We start from the raw sequence: 16,336 nt of genomic DNA on the forward strand, positions 1-16,336 counted from the left end.
GTAGGAAAGGAAACCTAGATGTCCATCAACAGATAAATGGATAAGAAAGCTGTGGTACATATACACAATGGAGTATTACTCAGCCATTAAAAAGAATACATTTGAATCAGTTCTAATAAGGTGGATGAAACTGGAGCTGATTATACAGAGTGAAGTAAGCCAGATAGAAAAACACCAATACAGTATACTAATGCATATATATGGAATTTAGAAAGATAGTAATGATAACCCTGTATGCAAGACAGCAAAAGAGACAGAGATGTATAGAACAGTCTTTTGGACTCTGTGGGAGAGGGAGAGGGTGGGATGATTTGAGAGAATGGCATTGAAACATGTATAATATCATATAAAAAACAAATTGCCAGTCTAGGTTCGATGTAGGGTGCATGATGCTTGGGGCTGGTGCACAGGGATGACCTAGAGGGATGGTGTGGGGGGGTAGGTGGGAGGGGGGTCCAGGATTGGGAACACGTGTACACCCATGGCAGATTCATGTTGATGTGTAGCAAAGTCAATACAATATTGTAAAGTAAAATAATAATAATAATAATAATAAATTTTTAAAAAAGATAAAAGAAAAAACAAAGAAACATTTGCAAATTAAAGACCGTTGATGATCTAAGTGAATTAAGAGTCAGAGACTCACACATGTACCATCTCCCTCCCCCATCTTCCCCAGCTACAGCATAATCAAAAAAGCAGATAAATTCAAAGAATGTATGCAAGCGCATATTTGTAAAATGAAGCCTGCCTCTCATTATGGTTGTGTTCAACTGTAAAGAAGTAAATAGTTGCTCAGGGAGAAGATACAGCAGCAGGTTAAATAAAAATGTTCATTTTAGTTTTAACTCTTTCCATTATTGAGAGATAAAAAAAAATTTAATCCCCATACTTTGTATACAAAAATAATCTAACTGGTTTTGCAGAGCAGCGTGAAAATCCTGTCTAGATATATTTTATTTATCTAAGTATATACTTTTTTGTTTGTTCTTTTAAATTCCTTCAGGAGAAGATTCTTGCTTAATTACAATATTTATAATGATCTGAGCCTCTTAAATGGTAACTTCATTCTCTTTCACCTTCCAGTTTGTCTAATCTTTACTTCTTCTCCCTGTAATTAAACTGATATCAATCGGTTGTCTCATAAGTTCCTTTTAATTCTGTTCAGCCTTTTTATTTTTGATTGTACCTGATCTTTCTTATTTTCCATTTCTTGTCATTTTAGTCAAGTGATTTATCTATTCTGGTATATATCAGACTCAGAAATGGGGGGATATGTTTGTTCTGTCAGTATATAGAATCCAATTGATGTTAATCAATTTCATTAATTTTCCACTTGCAGAGCTCCTACTGTGGGAAAGGTTTATATAGACTTCAAATTGGAAAATACAAGGAAATAAAACATGGTTCCTGAACCAAAGGCACTTACATTTCCTCTCAGAAAGGGACTAAGATATGTCCATACACAACTCCATAAAGTATATGGTGGGGTGTATGATAGATTCCATGAGAGAAATACAAATGACGTCTTATTGAAGTTCAGAGGCTGGAGGTAATATTTGTTTGGGGGGAATCAGAGAAGGATTTATTGTGGTATTTACAGAATTATTACAATGAACATTATTATTAGTATCATTTTACTAGTATGGAAACAAAGGCTTAAGTAAATGTGACTTGCTTAGGTCTTCTGACTAAATATCTCTTATCTTTTCTGATAGTCATACTCAAGGTAGTTTTGACAAATTTTGATAACTGATACTGGATTTGGGATTAAAAGAAGAAAGTCAAATATGACAAGTTTTTCAGTCTGAGACACTGGGAACATGGTAGCCCAGTTAAAAAGTAAGAAGTATGGGAGAGGAGAATCTGGTTTGGAAAAAGGGGAGATTGTCAGCTCTGTTTGGACCAGTAGCATTTGAGGTGCATGCCAGGGAAGATGCCCAACAGACAGTTAAAAAGTGACTTGAGAAAGGTCACATTTGTGATAGAGACATAGGAGTTATTCCTCTTAAAGTTACCTTCATAGCTATGGGAATGAGTGATATCAATGAGGGGTAATAGAAAGGGTTGAGGTCAGAACCTAAAATGTCTACTCTAAAGGAACAGAAGGAAGGAGACACTTTCACAGGCAGAGAAGCTGTCAGAGAAGAATGTGAACTCTGAATAATTGAAACAAATAGAGTAAAGGAGTGGTCGACCATCTCAAATGACTGAAGGACCAAGAAGGGTGAAGCTTGAAAATAGAGTTTGACCATTAAGAAAGTAATTGTGATGTTTGAGAGAGCAGTTTTGGTACATATATGGAGGCAAAGTCGAGATGCAAAATGTTAGTGGATGAGTAAATCAGGAAATGGAGATAATAAGTGAGGTTACTTTCCTAAAAAGGATATTGGTCAAAGTAAGAGACAAGATGGTAGCTAAAGGAGTAAATATAATCTTGGAGACCTAAGAGATTTATAGACAGAAAGAAATAACTAATAGGAAGGAAAAGTAAAGATGCAACAGAAAAAGGGAAGAAAGGTGATACAATTCTGGAAGAGTCAAGATTGGATAGGATTCCAGGTACAGATAGAGAAGTGACTTTCAGATAAAAGAGGCATATGTTATTACATAAGGAGCAGAAACTGAGATTTTGAAGTGGGGCAGAAAATGGAGGAATTTCACTGGATATGTTGCAGGAAGGGGGACCCCTTCCAGGGCCCGAAACTGGGCTCTTGTCTAACATTTGGAAATAAATTGTCCAAGGAGACACATGTGCTGACAAAGCAAGACATTTTATTGGGAAAAGGCACCCAGGTAGAGAGCAGGAGAACCCAGGAGAACAGCTCTGCCACGTGGCTCACAGTCTCGGGTTTTATGATGATGGGATTAGTTTCCTGGTTGTCTTTAGCCCATCATTCTAACTCAGAGTCCTTCCTGGTGATGCAGCTAAGATGGATGCCAGCAAGAAGGATTCTGGGAGCTGGTCGGACATGTTGTGTCTCCTATTGACCTTTTCCAAATTCTTCCAGTTGGTGGTGGCTTATTAGCTACATGTTCCTTACCAGGACCTCCTGTCTTAAAACAGCTCATGCAAATAGTTACTATGGTGCCTGGCTAGGGTGGGCGGTTTCAGTGTGCTTCCCTTAACGATAGATTGTCTTGGTTTTCTCAGTGAGTATAAGGAGAATGAAGGAACATGAACATGGGGCACTGAGGAAAAGAAAATGATTTGTAACCATAGTTACAGAGAACTTAGTGAATACAAGTATGACCATGAATATTGGAGAGCCTTTTAAATTGGATAACTTTGTACTGAGCCACATCAGCAAATCTTTTTTTAAAATGTTCTCCAGCAAGGTTTGATGGCCTGGGGACAGTAAAGTAGATGCTGGGGATTATGTACTTTGTTAGATGTGAGAACTATTCTCAGAGGTTCTAAAAGTAACAATTAAATTATAAGATCAGCCATCTTTGAAAACACCTGTTAATTTTTCAGGTGGATTTGGCACCAATTCAAATGTACAGGTAGGAAAAAAAAAGCTGCCTAAATAGTAAAACTATTAGCTCATCTGTTAGAAATCCAAGACTTTGATTAATTTTGCATACCTGTTTTATGCAAAGTGATTTATCCATATTATTTTTTGGTTTTTCTGATAGATTTGGACTTCCCAGGTGGCTCTGTGGGAAAGAATCTATCTGCTTGCCAATGCAGGAGCCGAGGAGATGCAGCTTAAATCCCTGGGTCGGGAAGATCCCCTGGAGAAGAAAATGGCAACCACTCCAGTATCACTGCTAGGTTAAATTCCATGGTCAGAGGAGACTGGCAGGCTACAGTCCATGGGATCACAGAGTCAGAAATGACTGAACATGCATGCACATACTCTGATTGATTTGACGAAAATATATTTCCATAAATTTAGACGTTTTTCTTTCAGTATGTCATTTAAAATAAGTCCAACTCACAGTTTAGGGAGACTCAACACTGCTAGCACCCAAGTCATTTTTCTTCTTAAAAAATAATAATGGCTCAGCCTTCAGAGTAAATTTTAGTTCACAGAGAAGAAAATTTATAATTTTGCTAAATTTTCCCCCTTTTAGCAGATGCTTATATTCTTAAGATAGAAGTTCATATCATCTCTTTTCATCTAATTATTTGTTCATTCACTATAGGGTGTTCAAGATGGATAAAGTTCCTACCCTCAACAAGCTTACTTTTGTATATTTTTAAACTTGATAACCTAGAAAAGTTCTATCAAGATTCTCATAAATTATTTTAAAATTCAACATTGATTTCAAATATTACTGTATTAATCAAAATCAATGCTTTTGTACATTGCAATGACTGATTAAAGGTAATTTAGCATACATTATTTTGTTTAGCATAAAGTACCTTGCATTACGATCCCAATGGAAAAGGGACTGAGCCTCAGAGAAGGTAATGTAGGTAATAGAAGCAGAGCTGAATACATGTTTTATTAGTCCAGAATTTTTTCTATTATACTTTGAAAGTGAAAGTGTGAAAGTGTTAGTCACTTAGTCACATCCAACTCTTTGCAAAAAGAGCCTGCCAGGCTTCTCTATCCATGGAATTCTCCAGGCAAGAATACTGGAGTGTGTTGCCATTCCCTTCTCCAGGGGGTCTTCCCAACCCAGGGATTGAACCTGGGTCTCCTGCATTGTAGGCAGATTCTTTACAGTCTGAGCTACCAGGGATATTTTCACTAATTTTAATAATCAAATCCAATTTGTAGTAGTTCAAATCCAACCTACTTTGTAATTCTTGACCTCCATGAAGCATTTATACCTTCACTCACCTTATTGATTCTTGAAAACTTCTCTTCTTTTGACTATATGGCATTTTTTACTTATGATTCTCATACTTCTGAAGATTTGTCTAGTTCTGTCCTTGATATTCTTTTGCCTTCTCAGCAATTGCATGGTTTTAACTACAACTTCTATGCATATGATTCTGAAATATAGAACAGTAGTCATGAAATCCCCACCCAGTTCCAGACATGTGTTTTCAACTGTGTGCTGTAAAAAAGTCTTTTTACTAGTTATTCGCAGTAAGTTAACATGTGTTTGGGCTTCCCCTGTGGCTCAGAGGTAAAAAAAACCTGCCTACAATGCAGGAAACGCAGGTTTGATCCCTGAGTTGGGAAGATCCCCTGGAAGAGGGCATGCATGGCAACCCACTCCAGTACTCTTACCTGGAGAATCGAACAGGACTGAAGCGACTTAGCACGCACGTGCATATGAGGAATACAAACATGAATCAGACCTAGATTCTTACCTGGAGCACATAAAACTCCATATGTCTCCACATTTACTGTTTGTTGTTGTTGTTGTTGTTGTTGTTGTTGAGACTGTTGGCCATATAGTAGACTCCTCAGGTTCAAGATCTCGGAGTCATGGTTGAAAAGTACTGTACTTAATTATGTAGGATAATTTTCTAACTGGTTTCTTTACCTATATTCTTTCCATTTACCAATTACTCTTTCTAAAGTGGACTTATGTCCGACTCTGTGCGACCCCATAGACGGCAGCCCACTAGGCTCCTCTGTCCCTGGGATTCTCCAGGCAAGAATACTGGAGTGGGTTGCCATTTCCTTCTCCTGTTCAAATCACACCCCTGTTTAAAAGCATTCAAAGGTATCTCACTGTTTGCAGAACCATGCTTCATCTGCCAAGTATATCCCCTACATGTAAATTTACACTTTTCCAACCTTGGTGTCTTGACTTACTCTATTATCTTCATTTCAAATACCATTTTCTTTCATCTCCTTATATTCAAAGCCCACCTAAACCTTCTCTCAAATGCTATCTGATCCAAATAACCACTACCAGATGCAACTTAATTTTTTTTCTCCTGAATTCCATCCCATATTATTTCTCTGTACTTTTTATTGTCACTTGTCTCTTTTTACCTTGTATTACAAATATTTGTGCTTACATATTATCTAGACCAGGGATTAGCAAACTTTTCCTATAAAAGGCCATATAGTATATATTCCAGGCTTTGTTGCCCACATAGGGTCTTGGTCTTCTTTCTTTTTACTCATAGTCATTTAAAATATAAATAACATTTTTTACTTACATGCACGCACTCTAAGTTACTTCAACCTACATGCATGCACTCAAAGTTACTTCTGTCGTGTCTGACTCTTTGCACCTCCATGGACTGTCACCCACCAGGCTCCATGGGAATCTCTAGGCAAGAATGCTAGAGTCGGTTGTCATTCTTTTCTCTTGGGGATATCCCCAACCCAGAGATCAAATCTGGGTCTCCTGCATTGCAGGCAGATTCTTTACCATCTGAGCCACCAGGGAAGCCCATTACAAATATAGGCCGCTGGCTATAGTATGAACCCTGATCAATATTCAATCCTCCTAGTAATAATCTAACTTTGATTCATTCCTTGTAATACTTAGCAAAGTATATTGTGCACAGTAAGCACTGAAACATGTGTTACATGAATGTAAACATGTGTTATGTGTATTACCAAAGAGTTTTTTTTTTGTTTGTTTGTTTTACAAAAAACAAACACAAAATAGTTCCTAGGGTAATTTTTAAAAATATATCCATTTTTCAGTTCAGTTCAGTTCAGTTCAGTTACTCAGTCATGTCTGACTCTTTGCAACCCCATGAATTGCAGCACTCCAGGCCTCCCTGTCCATCACCAACTCCTGTAGTTTACCCAAACTCATGTCCATCGAGTCGGTGATGCTATCCAGCCATCTCATCGTCTGTTACCTTCTCCTCCTGCCCCCAATCCCTCCCAGCATCAGAGTCTTTTTCAATAAGTCAACTCTTCACATGGCCAAAGTATTGGAGTTTCAGCTTTAGCATCAGTCCTTCCAAAGAACACCCAGACTGATCTCCTTTAGGATGGACTGGTTGGATCTTTTTGCAGTCCGAGGAACTCTCAAGACTCTTCTTCAACACCACAGTTCAAAAGCATCAATTCTTCGGTGCTCAGCTTTCTTCACAGTCCAACTTTCACATCCATACATGACCACTGGAAAAATCATAGCCTTGACTACATGGACGTTTGTTGGCAAAGTAATGTCTCTGCTTTTTACATAACTTTCTTTCCAAGGAGTAAGTGTCTTTTAATTTCATGGCTGCAATCACCATCTGCAGTGATTTTAGAGCCCCCCCGCCCCCCAAAAATAAAGTCTGACACTGTTCCCACTGTTTCCCAATCTATTTCCCATGAAGTGATGGGACCAAATGTCATGATCTTAGTTTTCTGAATGTTGAGCTTTAAGCCAAATTTTTCCTCCTCTTTCACTTTCATCAAGAGGCTTTTTAGTTCCTCTTCACTTTCTGCCATAAGGGTGGTGTCGTCTGCATATCTGAGGTGATTGATATTTCTCGCAGCAATCTTGATTCCAGCTTGTGCTTCTTCCAGCCCAGCGTTTCTCATGATGTACTCTGCATATGTTGGCAATTTGATCTCTGGTTCCTCTGCCTTTTCTAAAACCAGCTTGAACATCAGGGAGTTCACAGTTCACATATTGCTGAAGCCTGGCTTGGAGAATTTTGAGCATTACTTTACTGGTGTGTGAGATGAGTGCAATTGTGCGGTAGTTTGAGCATTCTTTGGCATTGCCTTTCTTTGGGATTGGAATGAAAACTGACCTATTCCAGTCCTGTGGCCACTGCTGAGTTTTCCAAATTTGCTGGCATACTGAGTGCAGCACTTTAACAGCATCATCTTTTAGAATTTGAAATAGCTCAACAGGAATTCCATCACCTCCACTAGCTTTGTTTGTAGTGATGCTTTCTAAGCCCCACTTGACTTCACATTCCAGGATGTCTGGCTCTAGGTGAGTGATCACACCATCCTGATTATCTTGGTCGTGAAGATCTTTTTTGTACAGTTCTTCTGTGTATTCTTGCCACCTCTTCTTAATATCTTCTGCTTCTGTTAGGTCCATACCATTTCTGTCCTTTATCGATCCCATCTTTGCAAGAAATGTTCCCTTGGTATCTCTCATTTTCTTGAAGAGATCTCTAGTCTTTCCCATTCTGTTCTTTTCCTCTATTTCTTTGCATTGATCGCTGAGGAAGGCTTTCTTATCTCCCTTTGCTATTCTTTGGAACTCTGCATTCAGATGCTTATATCTTTCCTTTTCTCCTTTGCTTTTCCCTTCTCTTCTTTTCACAGCTATTTGTAAGGCCTCCCCAGACAGCCATTTTGCGTTTTTGCATTTCTTTTCCATGGGGATGGTCTTGATCCCTGTCTCCTGTACAATGTCACGAATCTCCATCCATAGTGCATCAGGCACTATATCTATCAGATCTAGGCCCTTAAATCTATTTATCACTTCCACTGTGTAATCATAAGGGATTTGATTTAGGTCATACCTGAATGGTCTAGCAGTTTTCCCTACTTTCTTCAATTTAAGTCTGAATTTGGCAATAAGGAGTTCATGGTCTGAGCCAGTCAGCTCCCGGTCATTTTTGCTGACTGCATATAGCTTCTCCATCTTTGGCTGCAAACAATATAATCAATCTGATTTCGGTGTTGACCATCTGGTGATGTCCATGTGTAGAGTCTTTTCTTGTGTTTTTGGAAGAGGGTGTTTGCTATAACCAATGCATTCTTTTGGCAAAACTCTATTAGCCTTTGCCATGCTTCATTCCATATTCCAAGGCTAAATTTGCCTGTTACCCCAGGTGTTTCTTGACTTCCTACTTTTGCATTCCAGTCCCGTATAAAGAAAAGGACATCTTTTGGGGGTGTTAGTTCTAAAAGGTCTTGTCGGTCTTCATAAAACCGTTCAACTTCAGTTTCTTCAGCATTACTGGTTGGGGCATAGACTTGGATTACTGTGATACTGAATGGTTTGCCTTGAAAATAGAGATCATTCTATAATTTTTGAGACTGCATCCAAGTACTGCAGTTCAGACTCTTTTGTTGACCATGATGGCTACTCCATTTCTTCTAAGGGATTCCTGCCCACAGTAGTAGATATAACGGTCATCTGAGTTAAATTCATCCAATCCAGTCCCTTTTAGTTCGCTGATTCCTAGAATGGTGACGTTCGCTCTTGCCATCTCCTGTTAGACTACTTCCAATCTGCCTTGATTCATGGATCTAACATTCCAGGTTCCTATGCAATATTGCTCTTTACAGCATCAGACCTTGCTTCTGTCACCAGTCACATCCACAGCTGGGTATTGTTTTTGCTTTGGTTCCATCTCTTCATTCTTTCTGGAGTTATTTTTCCACTGATCTCCAGTAGCATATTGGGCACCTACAGACCTGTGGAGTTCCTCTTTCAGTATCCTATCTTTTTGCCTTTTCATACTGTTCACAGGGTTCTCAAGGCAAGAATATTGAAGTGGTTTGCCATTCCCTTCTCCAGTTGACCACATTCTGTCATAGCTCTCCACCATGACCCACCCGTCCTGGGTGACCCCACACAGCTTGGCTTAGTTTGATTGAGTTAGACAAGGCTGTGGTCCGTGTGATTAGATTGACTAGTTTTCTGTGATTATGGTTTGTGTGTCTGCCCTCTGATGCCTCTCGCAACACCTTGGACATGGGGTATCTCTTCATGGCTTCTCCAGCAAAGCACAGCTGCTGGTCCTTACCTTGGACAAGGGGTATCTCCTCACAGCCACCCCTCTGGTCCTCCTGCACCGGCTGTGTTGGACCATATCCATTTTTTTTTATTTAATAATATCCATTTTTAGATTTAATAATTCATTAGTTAGCCAAAATGAATCACTTATGTTTGTTTTGCCAAAGTATCTCAGGAACATTTAGTTAGAGCACTCTTTATCCAAACTTGAATACAAGAAATATATATTTTGGGTTCAGGAGTGCCTTGCCTTCTCAATAACCAGAACAACCAGTATTTTAGTTCAATTGTTCTAAAAAATTTTTAAGTAGCCGACTACAAAAATGCTATCATATTTTGTTGATTTTGAAATGGTCCTAAACACATTAACTGGTAATAGTTTAGCCAATCCCCTTCTATACTTTTCCTCTGTATTGCAAAAAAAATAATAATAATAACAAGAATGCAATTTTTCGTTTGTAACAAAATAACCACACCCACCCATCCCGCCATATAAGTGAAAAGTCATGAAAGCCAAAAGAAGAGAGGAGTATAGTACACATTACAATTATTTTGGACTCCTGGTCTGATTTTTATTAGCCCTTCCCTGGTTTCTTTCAGATCTTGGACATGTCACCAGCCATTATTTCATTGCCTGACACATTGTAATCATAAGAAAGAATTGTATACTGCACTTCATTTCAAGGGCACCCAGATTGAATTACAAAAAAAAAAAAATTCTTTAATATAGGCTCAGTGGTGCCAAATTATGTTTATTTTACATTTCCCCAATGATAGTTTCACATCAAAAGAAACTTTCCAGTAAACCCAGTTTAGGTGTGGTTGACCTCATGCCTGTCTACCTCTATAGGAAACATTATACTTCTCCTTAGGAACAGAAAAAAGTCTTTCCCACCCCTTTCCAATTTCCCCCAAACACTGTTAGGCCTAGTAAAATGTAGTGGGAAATACAGATTATTCTGTTTGAGAAAATATATTATTTTTATTAATACATCCTTATATTTCTCAGAACTTTATTGGGATGTCATTTCCTTTTTTCCTAATGTCTGCCACTACCTCAGTGTTTATTGGAGAATGCATATTTGCTTAAGTTCAATTTCCTCCAAAAAGCTAACTTGCAAAGCAAAATGCAACTTTTACTGTCTTTGTAGGAACCTCTGTCACCATTCCTAAGAGGAGGCCATTTCTTTCCAGGAAATAATGTTATTTATGAAAAAACCATAAGAAAAGTGGAGAAACTAAATATGGATCAGGTATGTGAAATTTGTTTTAAGGTTTATAAGTGTATGCTTTTGAATTATAAATATTTTAATAGAGTTAAAATGACATTCAATTTTCAAGTGTCAGGTGAGACCACTATGAGTCATAATAATACTTCTTTATATTTACAGCCCTTCATATCATCCTTAACAATTTCATTTAGATTTCTTCATTTGAAGTATTGTCCCCATTTTACTGAAAGAGAAATTGAAATGAAGAGATGCCCAGTCATGGAGAAAATTAATGGTAGAATCTGAACTTAATATAGATATCTCAGTGTTTTGTACATTTCTTTTAAACTAAGCTCACAAAAATAATAATTTAAAACATTGTAATTTTTTCTTAATTAATTTAATATGAAATGAATTTCTAAATGAACACTATGAACAGATGGGCAAAATACTCTAAACTGTAAAAGATCTAGAAAATGAAATCTTGAAGTCAGGTTTTTGAAATTCCATTAAGCTTAGCCGAGACCATGTACAGAGTACAAAACTACAGCAGGGTGATGGTAACTCCATGGCATTTAGAGCTTCTCCCTCCTTGTGCCCTTCCATCCTTCAAACAGAGTTGTTACTGAAACCAGTAGACATTTCACATTGATATGCTCAATGGGTACAAGCATGTTCAGGCCAGACAAAGCCTGGGATTTATCTCTTGAACTATATTAGTGCAATAGCTTCTTAAGCCTTTGGTAGCAAAGTACTACAATCTGAATGGCTTGAAACAACAGAAATTTATTGTCTTGCAGTTCTGGAGGCCAGAACTATGAAATAACCATATTGAAAGGGCCATGCCTCCTCTAAAACCTCTATGGAAGGAACTCTTCCCTTCCTATCTCCTAGTTTCTGGTGGCCTCAGGCTTGTAAATGCATAATTTTAATTCTCCATTGTTACATAGCATCCTTCCTGTGTGTCTTCATGTGGTCTTCCCTCTGTGCATGTTTGTCTCGTGTCCAAATTTCCCCTTTTCATGAGGACACTAGTCATTCTTGATTAAGATTTATTCTAATAACCTCATTTTAACTTGATTACCTCTGTAAAGACCCTGTTTCCAAGTAAGTTCACATTCTGAAGTACTGGGAGTACTGGGAGTTAAGACTTAAGTGATTTGGGGGGGGAGAGGTGTAATTCAACCCAAAACAGATAGTTAAATACTATCAAACGAATTTTGATCACAAAATCATTTTTTTGCATATGCAAATGAAACATTAAAACATATTAAATTCTCCTTTTTCATTTTTCTTGGCATGAGAACATATCTTGTTTTTATTAGTATTTATGGGCAGTTGTTACCCAGTTCATTGGAACTAATATATTATTTACTCATTTGATACCCAGTAATAATGAAATAGAGTAAGCTCTCAGAATCATAAACATCCAAATCTTTTAAGATTCTGGTCTGCTTCAAAAATTGGATATAGTCTGAAGGAGTTAGTATAGTACATATTAAACATATATTTTCCAGTTTCTGTACATTATGATACAAAATAGAAAAACTTCATGAAATGTCAGTTTTTCAAAAGACACTTTCTTCAAGCTACTAGGTTATAACATCTGTCCTTTATCTAACTAAACTCCCAAAACAGTAAGCTTGACAGTTTTAAATAGTAAGGAATTTTTGAGATACATCATTTCACACTGCTTCTAACTTCTTGTTTCAAAGAGAGTAAACAGCTTTCTAAATCTTGGCCCTAGAAAAAATATTGAATATCCTGTACATTATTGTTGCTACATATCTGTAACAATTAAAGATGTTTTCAGTGAACATTGCTGCTATTTACTATAATATCAATAGCTAAATAACTATTAACTTGACTATTTACTTTTATATGTCCACTATTCTTATTAATAACTTAAATGATTTGGGAGTTTGGGAACTGCCATAGGAGACTGCCTAAGGCTTAAAGGAACCATGCATATGAAAATACAACTGCTCTGACCTAGCTTAGTTTCCTCAGTGACAGAAACATAATGGGATGAACTGGATAAAACTAAAGTCTGGATGAACCTGCTTAATGCCATCATGAAGTGAAGTGAAAGTCACTCAGTCATGTTTGACTCTTTGCAAGCCCATGGACTATACAGTCCATGGAATTCTCCAGGCCAGAATAATGGAGTGGGTAGCCTTTCCCTTCTCCAGGGGATCTTCCCAATCCAAAGATCTGACCCAGTTCTCCCACATTGCAGGCAGATTCTTTACCAGCTGAGCCACAAGGAAAGCCCAGGGATCCTGGAGTGGGTAGCCTATCCCTTCTCCAGCAGATCTTCCCGACCCAGGAATTGAACTTGAGTTTTCTGCATTGCAGGTGGATTCTTTACCAAACTGAGCTATCAGGGAAGCCAATGTCATCATGAGACTAATTTTAAAAAAAATGTCATCATGAGACTAATTCAAATAGGACTAGCTTTTAGGGGATGGAACCTGTCCAAAAAAGAGGTCTTTATAGTAGAAGGATGGTAAAGTAATGCCAGTGGCAAGATAATTATCCAATTCATATGGATCAAACCTGGGTCTCCTGCATTGCAGGCAGATTCTTTACCATCAGAGCCACAAGGGAAGTCTATAAATTGTACCCTGTGTATATTTTTCTTAAGTAAAGAAGAGAAATATATGGTAAGATATTTGGTAAATCAGAAATGTTTGAACTTTGTACATTAAAAACTCAGCTTGTGATATGTCACAAAAGTATGAGAAACATGAATATCTTGCTTTGGAAAAATAATTTTAGCAGTCAGGTATGAGGACTGAAAACTGAAAACCTGCTAAGACTTCAGTGGTACCAGTTAGTGGTTCACAGGTCAAATAGGTTTAGGAAAACTGCAAGACATCTCAGATGGAGAGACTGTCAGCATTCCATTCAAGAGTCAACTGATACATTAATAAGAAAAGATGGTTGAGAAATGGGTTTTGTTTTCTTTATTGTCGTTTCAGAGTTTTTCCTCATCTGTTAAAGGACACATTCCCCTCCTCCCCCCCTCCGAAGGAATTTTATTTCAGTAATGTACTAGCTCCTCATTGGGTGAAAGTTTTCTCCAACTATCACCCTGACTTTTCCTAATCTAGTGTATGAAGGTATTTTGTAACATAAAAGAACAAAATTTTCATACCAAAAATTTGTACAAAAGCTAGATAATACACAGTCAGACTTCTAAACTGTGCAGATCTTACTTAGTGCTAGTATATTTGTAGAGAAGAAGAAGAGAAAAAAAAAAAAAAAGAGAGAGAGAGAAAGATTCTATTTGAAAGCAGCTTGGAGAAAATTATTCTATGAACTGATTCTGTGACCTTTATTTATATGTTTAACAAGGCAGTTCCTACTTGTAAAATGTGTCTCTTAATACATATTTTTTCCAAAATATTTTTATATACATGAAAAGATATTTGTATACATGATAAAAATTTCAAAGCATAAAAATATAAAAGGTACAAAAAGAGTGCAAAAAATCTTCTCTGTCCTGATCTTCTTTTCCCTCAGTTCCTCTTCCCAGAAGCAGTCATTCTCAGTGTTTTTGTTCCATGCATATATTTAAAAGCAATTGTATATGTTTGTAAGTATACATGTGTGTACATTAAAAATATTATACACAAGGAGTATACTATATTCATTCTTATGCATCTTGTTTCTTCAATTAATACAGTTTGAAAATTATTCCATATAAAAATTTTAAAATTTGAAGTGCCTTACTTCATTAACATAGTTCACCTTTCCACAGTCAAAAGGAAATAGAGCATTGAATTTATACTTTCAAGGTTAATTTTATGTGCATGAATGTAGCATTATGGTTCAAGCAGAGTATTTTTATTCTGGGTGAAAGTTTTTTTTGAAAACTGGCTTTAAGGTATCTGTTTTCAAAGTAGAATAGAACAAAATAACATAGAAAATTCAAACATACCTGAAATCTTCAAAACTGAAATAACCAGATATCTTTTCTTAGTCTGTGCTCAACACTTACCAGAAACAAAATCACAGTAAATAAGCAAACAGCTAACAAAGATTTAGTTTAAAAACAAGTTCCAAAATATTTTGAAGACAATACAAATTCTGTCTAATGGTCTGAATGAACTCTGAGCAAAACATCATAAGTTTCAGACCCAATTTTGCCGTTAATTATACCATCATAAGTAAATTATCCTACCTCTCTGGACCTCATGGTTTTTGTTTCTGTTTTTGTTTTTTTTTAACCTGCAAAACTAATGGGTGGTTGATGATTAAGTTGATGATGGTGATGGTGACAATGATAAAATTTGATAATGATAATAGTAAACGTTAATTCCCACCTACTTTATACTTGGCACTTTGCAAACATTAGTTAATTTACTTCTCACAGCAACCGAATGAGGTACATACTATCTCCCCTTTCACACATGAGGAAACTGAGGCTTATAAAATTGTATACACAGTTTCTCAAGATCACAGAGTTAATGGTAGAATCAGAGTTAGAATCTATGTTTTCAGGATCTGAAGGTTCAGTTACTGTTTTCCAATCTTTGTTCTTTTTTTTTTCCAATCTTTTTTCTTAATTTATGCTTGATTTTCGTAAGTGTAAGAACTTCACTTGCCCCCACTGTGACTCTATTATGCTTCTGACACTGAAAGTCACTACAATATTTTATTTTCTAATTTATATCCATCAATATCTTCAGTATTATAATATTATGCAATTAGATCCTGAAGTGCCTATTGAATCATGAATATTGAGTGGATTAACTAAATATTAATTAATTAATATTAATATTCATTTTAGTTTTAGTGTTAAGTATAACTGGAATATTAACTTAATCAGAACATGCAACTCCATGGCCAACTTAGGTAAGTATTTGGATTGTCACAGCCACCTGATCAAATAAAAATAGAGTTCAATACAACTTTTTTCCAACGGAATAATTGGAAAACTAATATATCACTTATTAAAACTATAAATCCTAGGGCTTAATTTATCTTGTGAAAGAACACATTCAATTTTTTAAAATGGATTTTCTTTTATTGATAATTTTTATTCTAAATATTTTTGGCTTGTGTATGTATTTTAGGAATGCTATCCTCAGGTTCAGTGCAATCATCACATTGTTCAACAGCCCCAGATCATCCACTCTCCACACTGTGAACAATCCCATTCTAGTCAGAAAATCCAAACCATCACAGGAAGTGATTCAGTTTCTACAAACACTGGAATTGAACTGTGTCATGGTGGCTCAAACCATACACATGAGCAGGTAAGATTAATGAAATGATTCCTTGTAAAATTGAAATAATCTCTTAAACCCTTCTCACACTTCAGTAGAGATACCCACATTAAATTTTCATCAAAATATTGAGGGGTTATACCATGGGGATTTGTGTTTTATTATGGCACTTTTAAAATAAAATTTTCTATCTCTTCTCAGAACACAAAATAATTCAGGTATATTAATACATTAAATCTATGAGGGAAGTTAGGAACTGATAAATGAATATCTAATTTCTAGCTGAATGGATCCAACAGTTGTACAACA

At 36.6% G+C, this 16,336-nt stretch overlaps 1 protein-coding gene across 1 annotated transcript in view; it reads left to right on the forward strand.

The window, feature by feature from the left end:
- Positions 1–16,336, forward strand: part of POF1B (POF1B actin binding protein) — a 100,878-nt gene that overhangs the window by 37,906 nt on the left and 46,636 nt on the right. The window contains exons 5-6 of the mRNA XM_052662674.1: positions 10,731–10,832; positions 15,875–16,057. Of these exons, the coding sequence (XP_052518634.1) occupies positions 10,731–10,832; positions 15,875–16,057 (285 nt within the window). The remainder of the gene's footprint in view (positions 1–10,730; positions 10,833–15,874; positions 16,058–16,336) is intronic.

This window comes from Budorcas taxicolor, chromosome X (genome assembly GCF_023091745.1).
Source record: "Budorcas taxicolor isolate Tak-1 chromosome X, Takin1.1, whole genome shotgun sequence".
Classification (NCBI taxonomy): Eukaryota; Metazoa; Chordata; class Mammalia; order Artiodactyla; family Bovidae; genus Budorcas; species Budorcas taxicolor.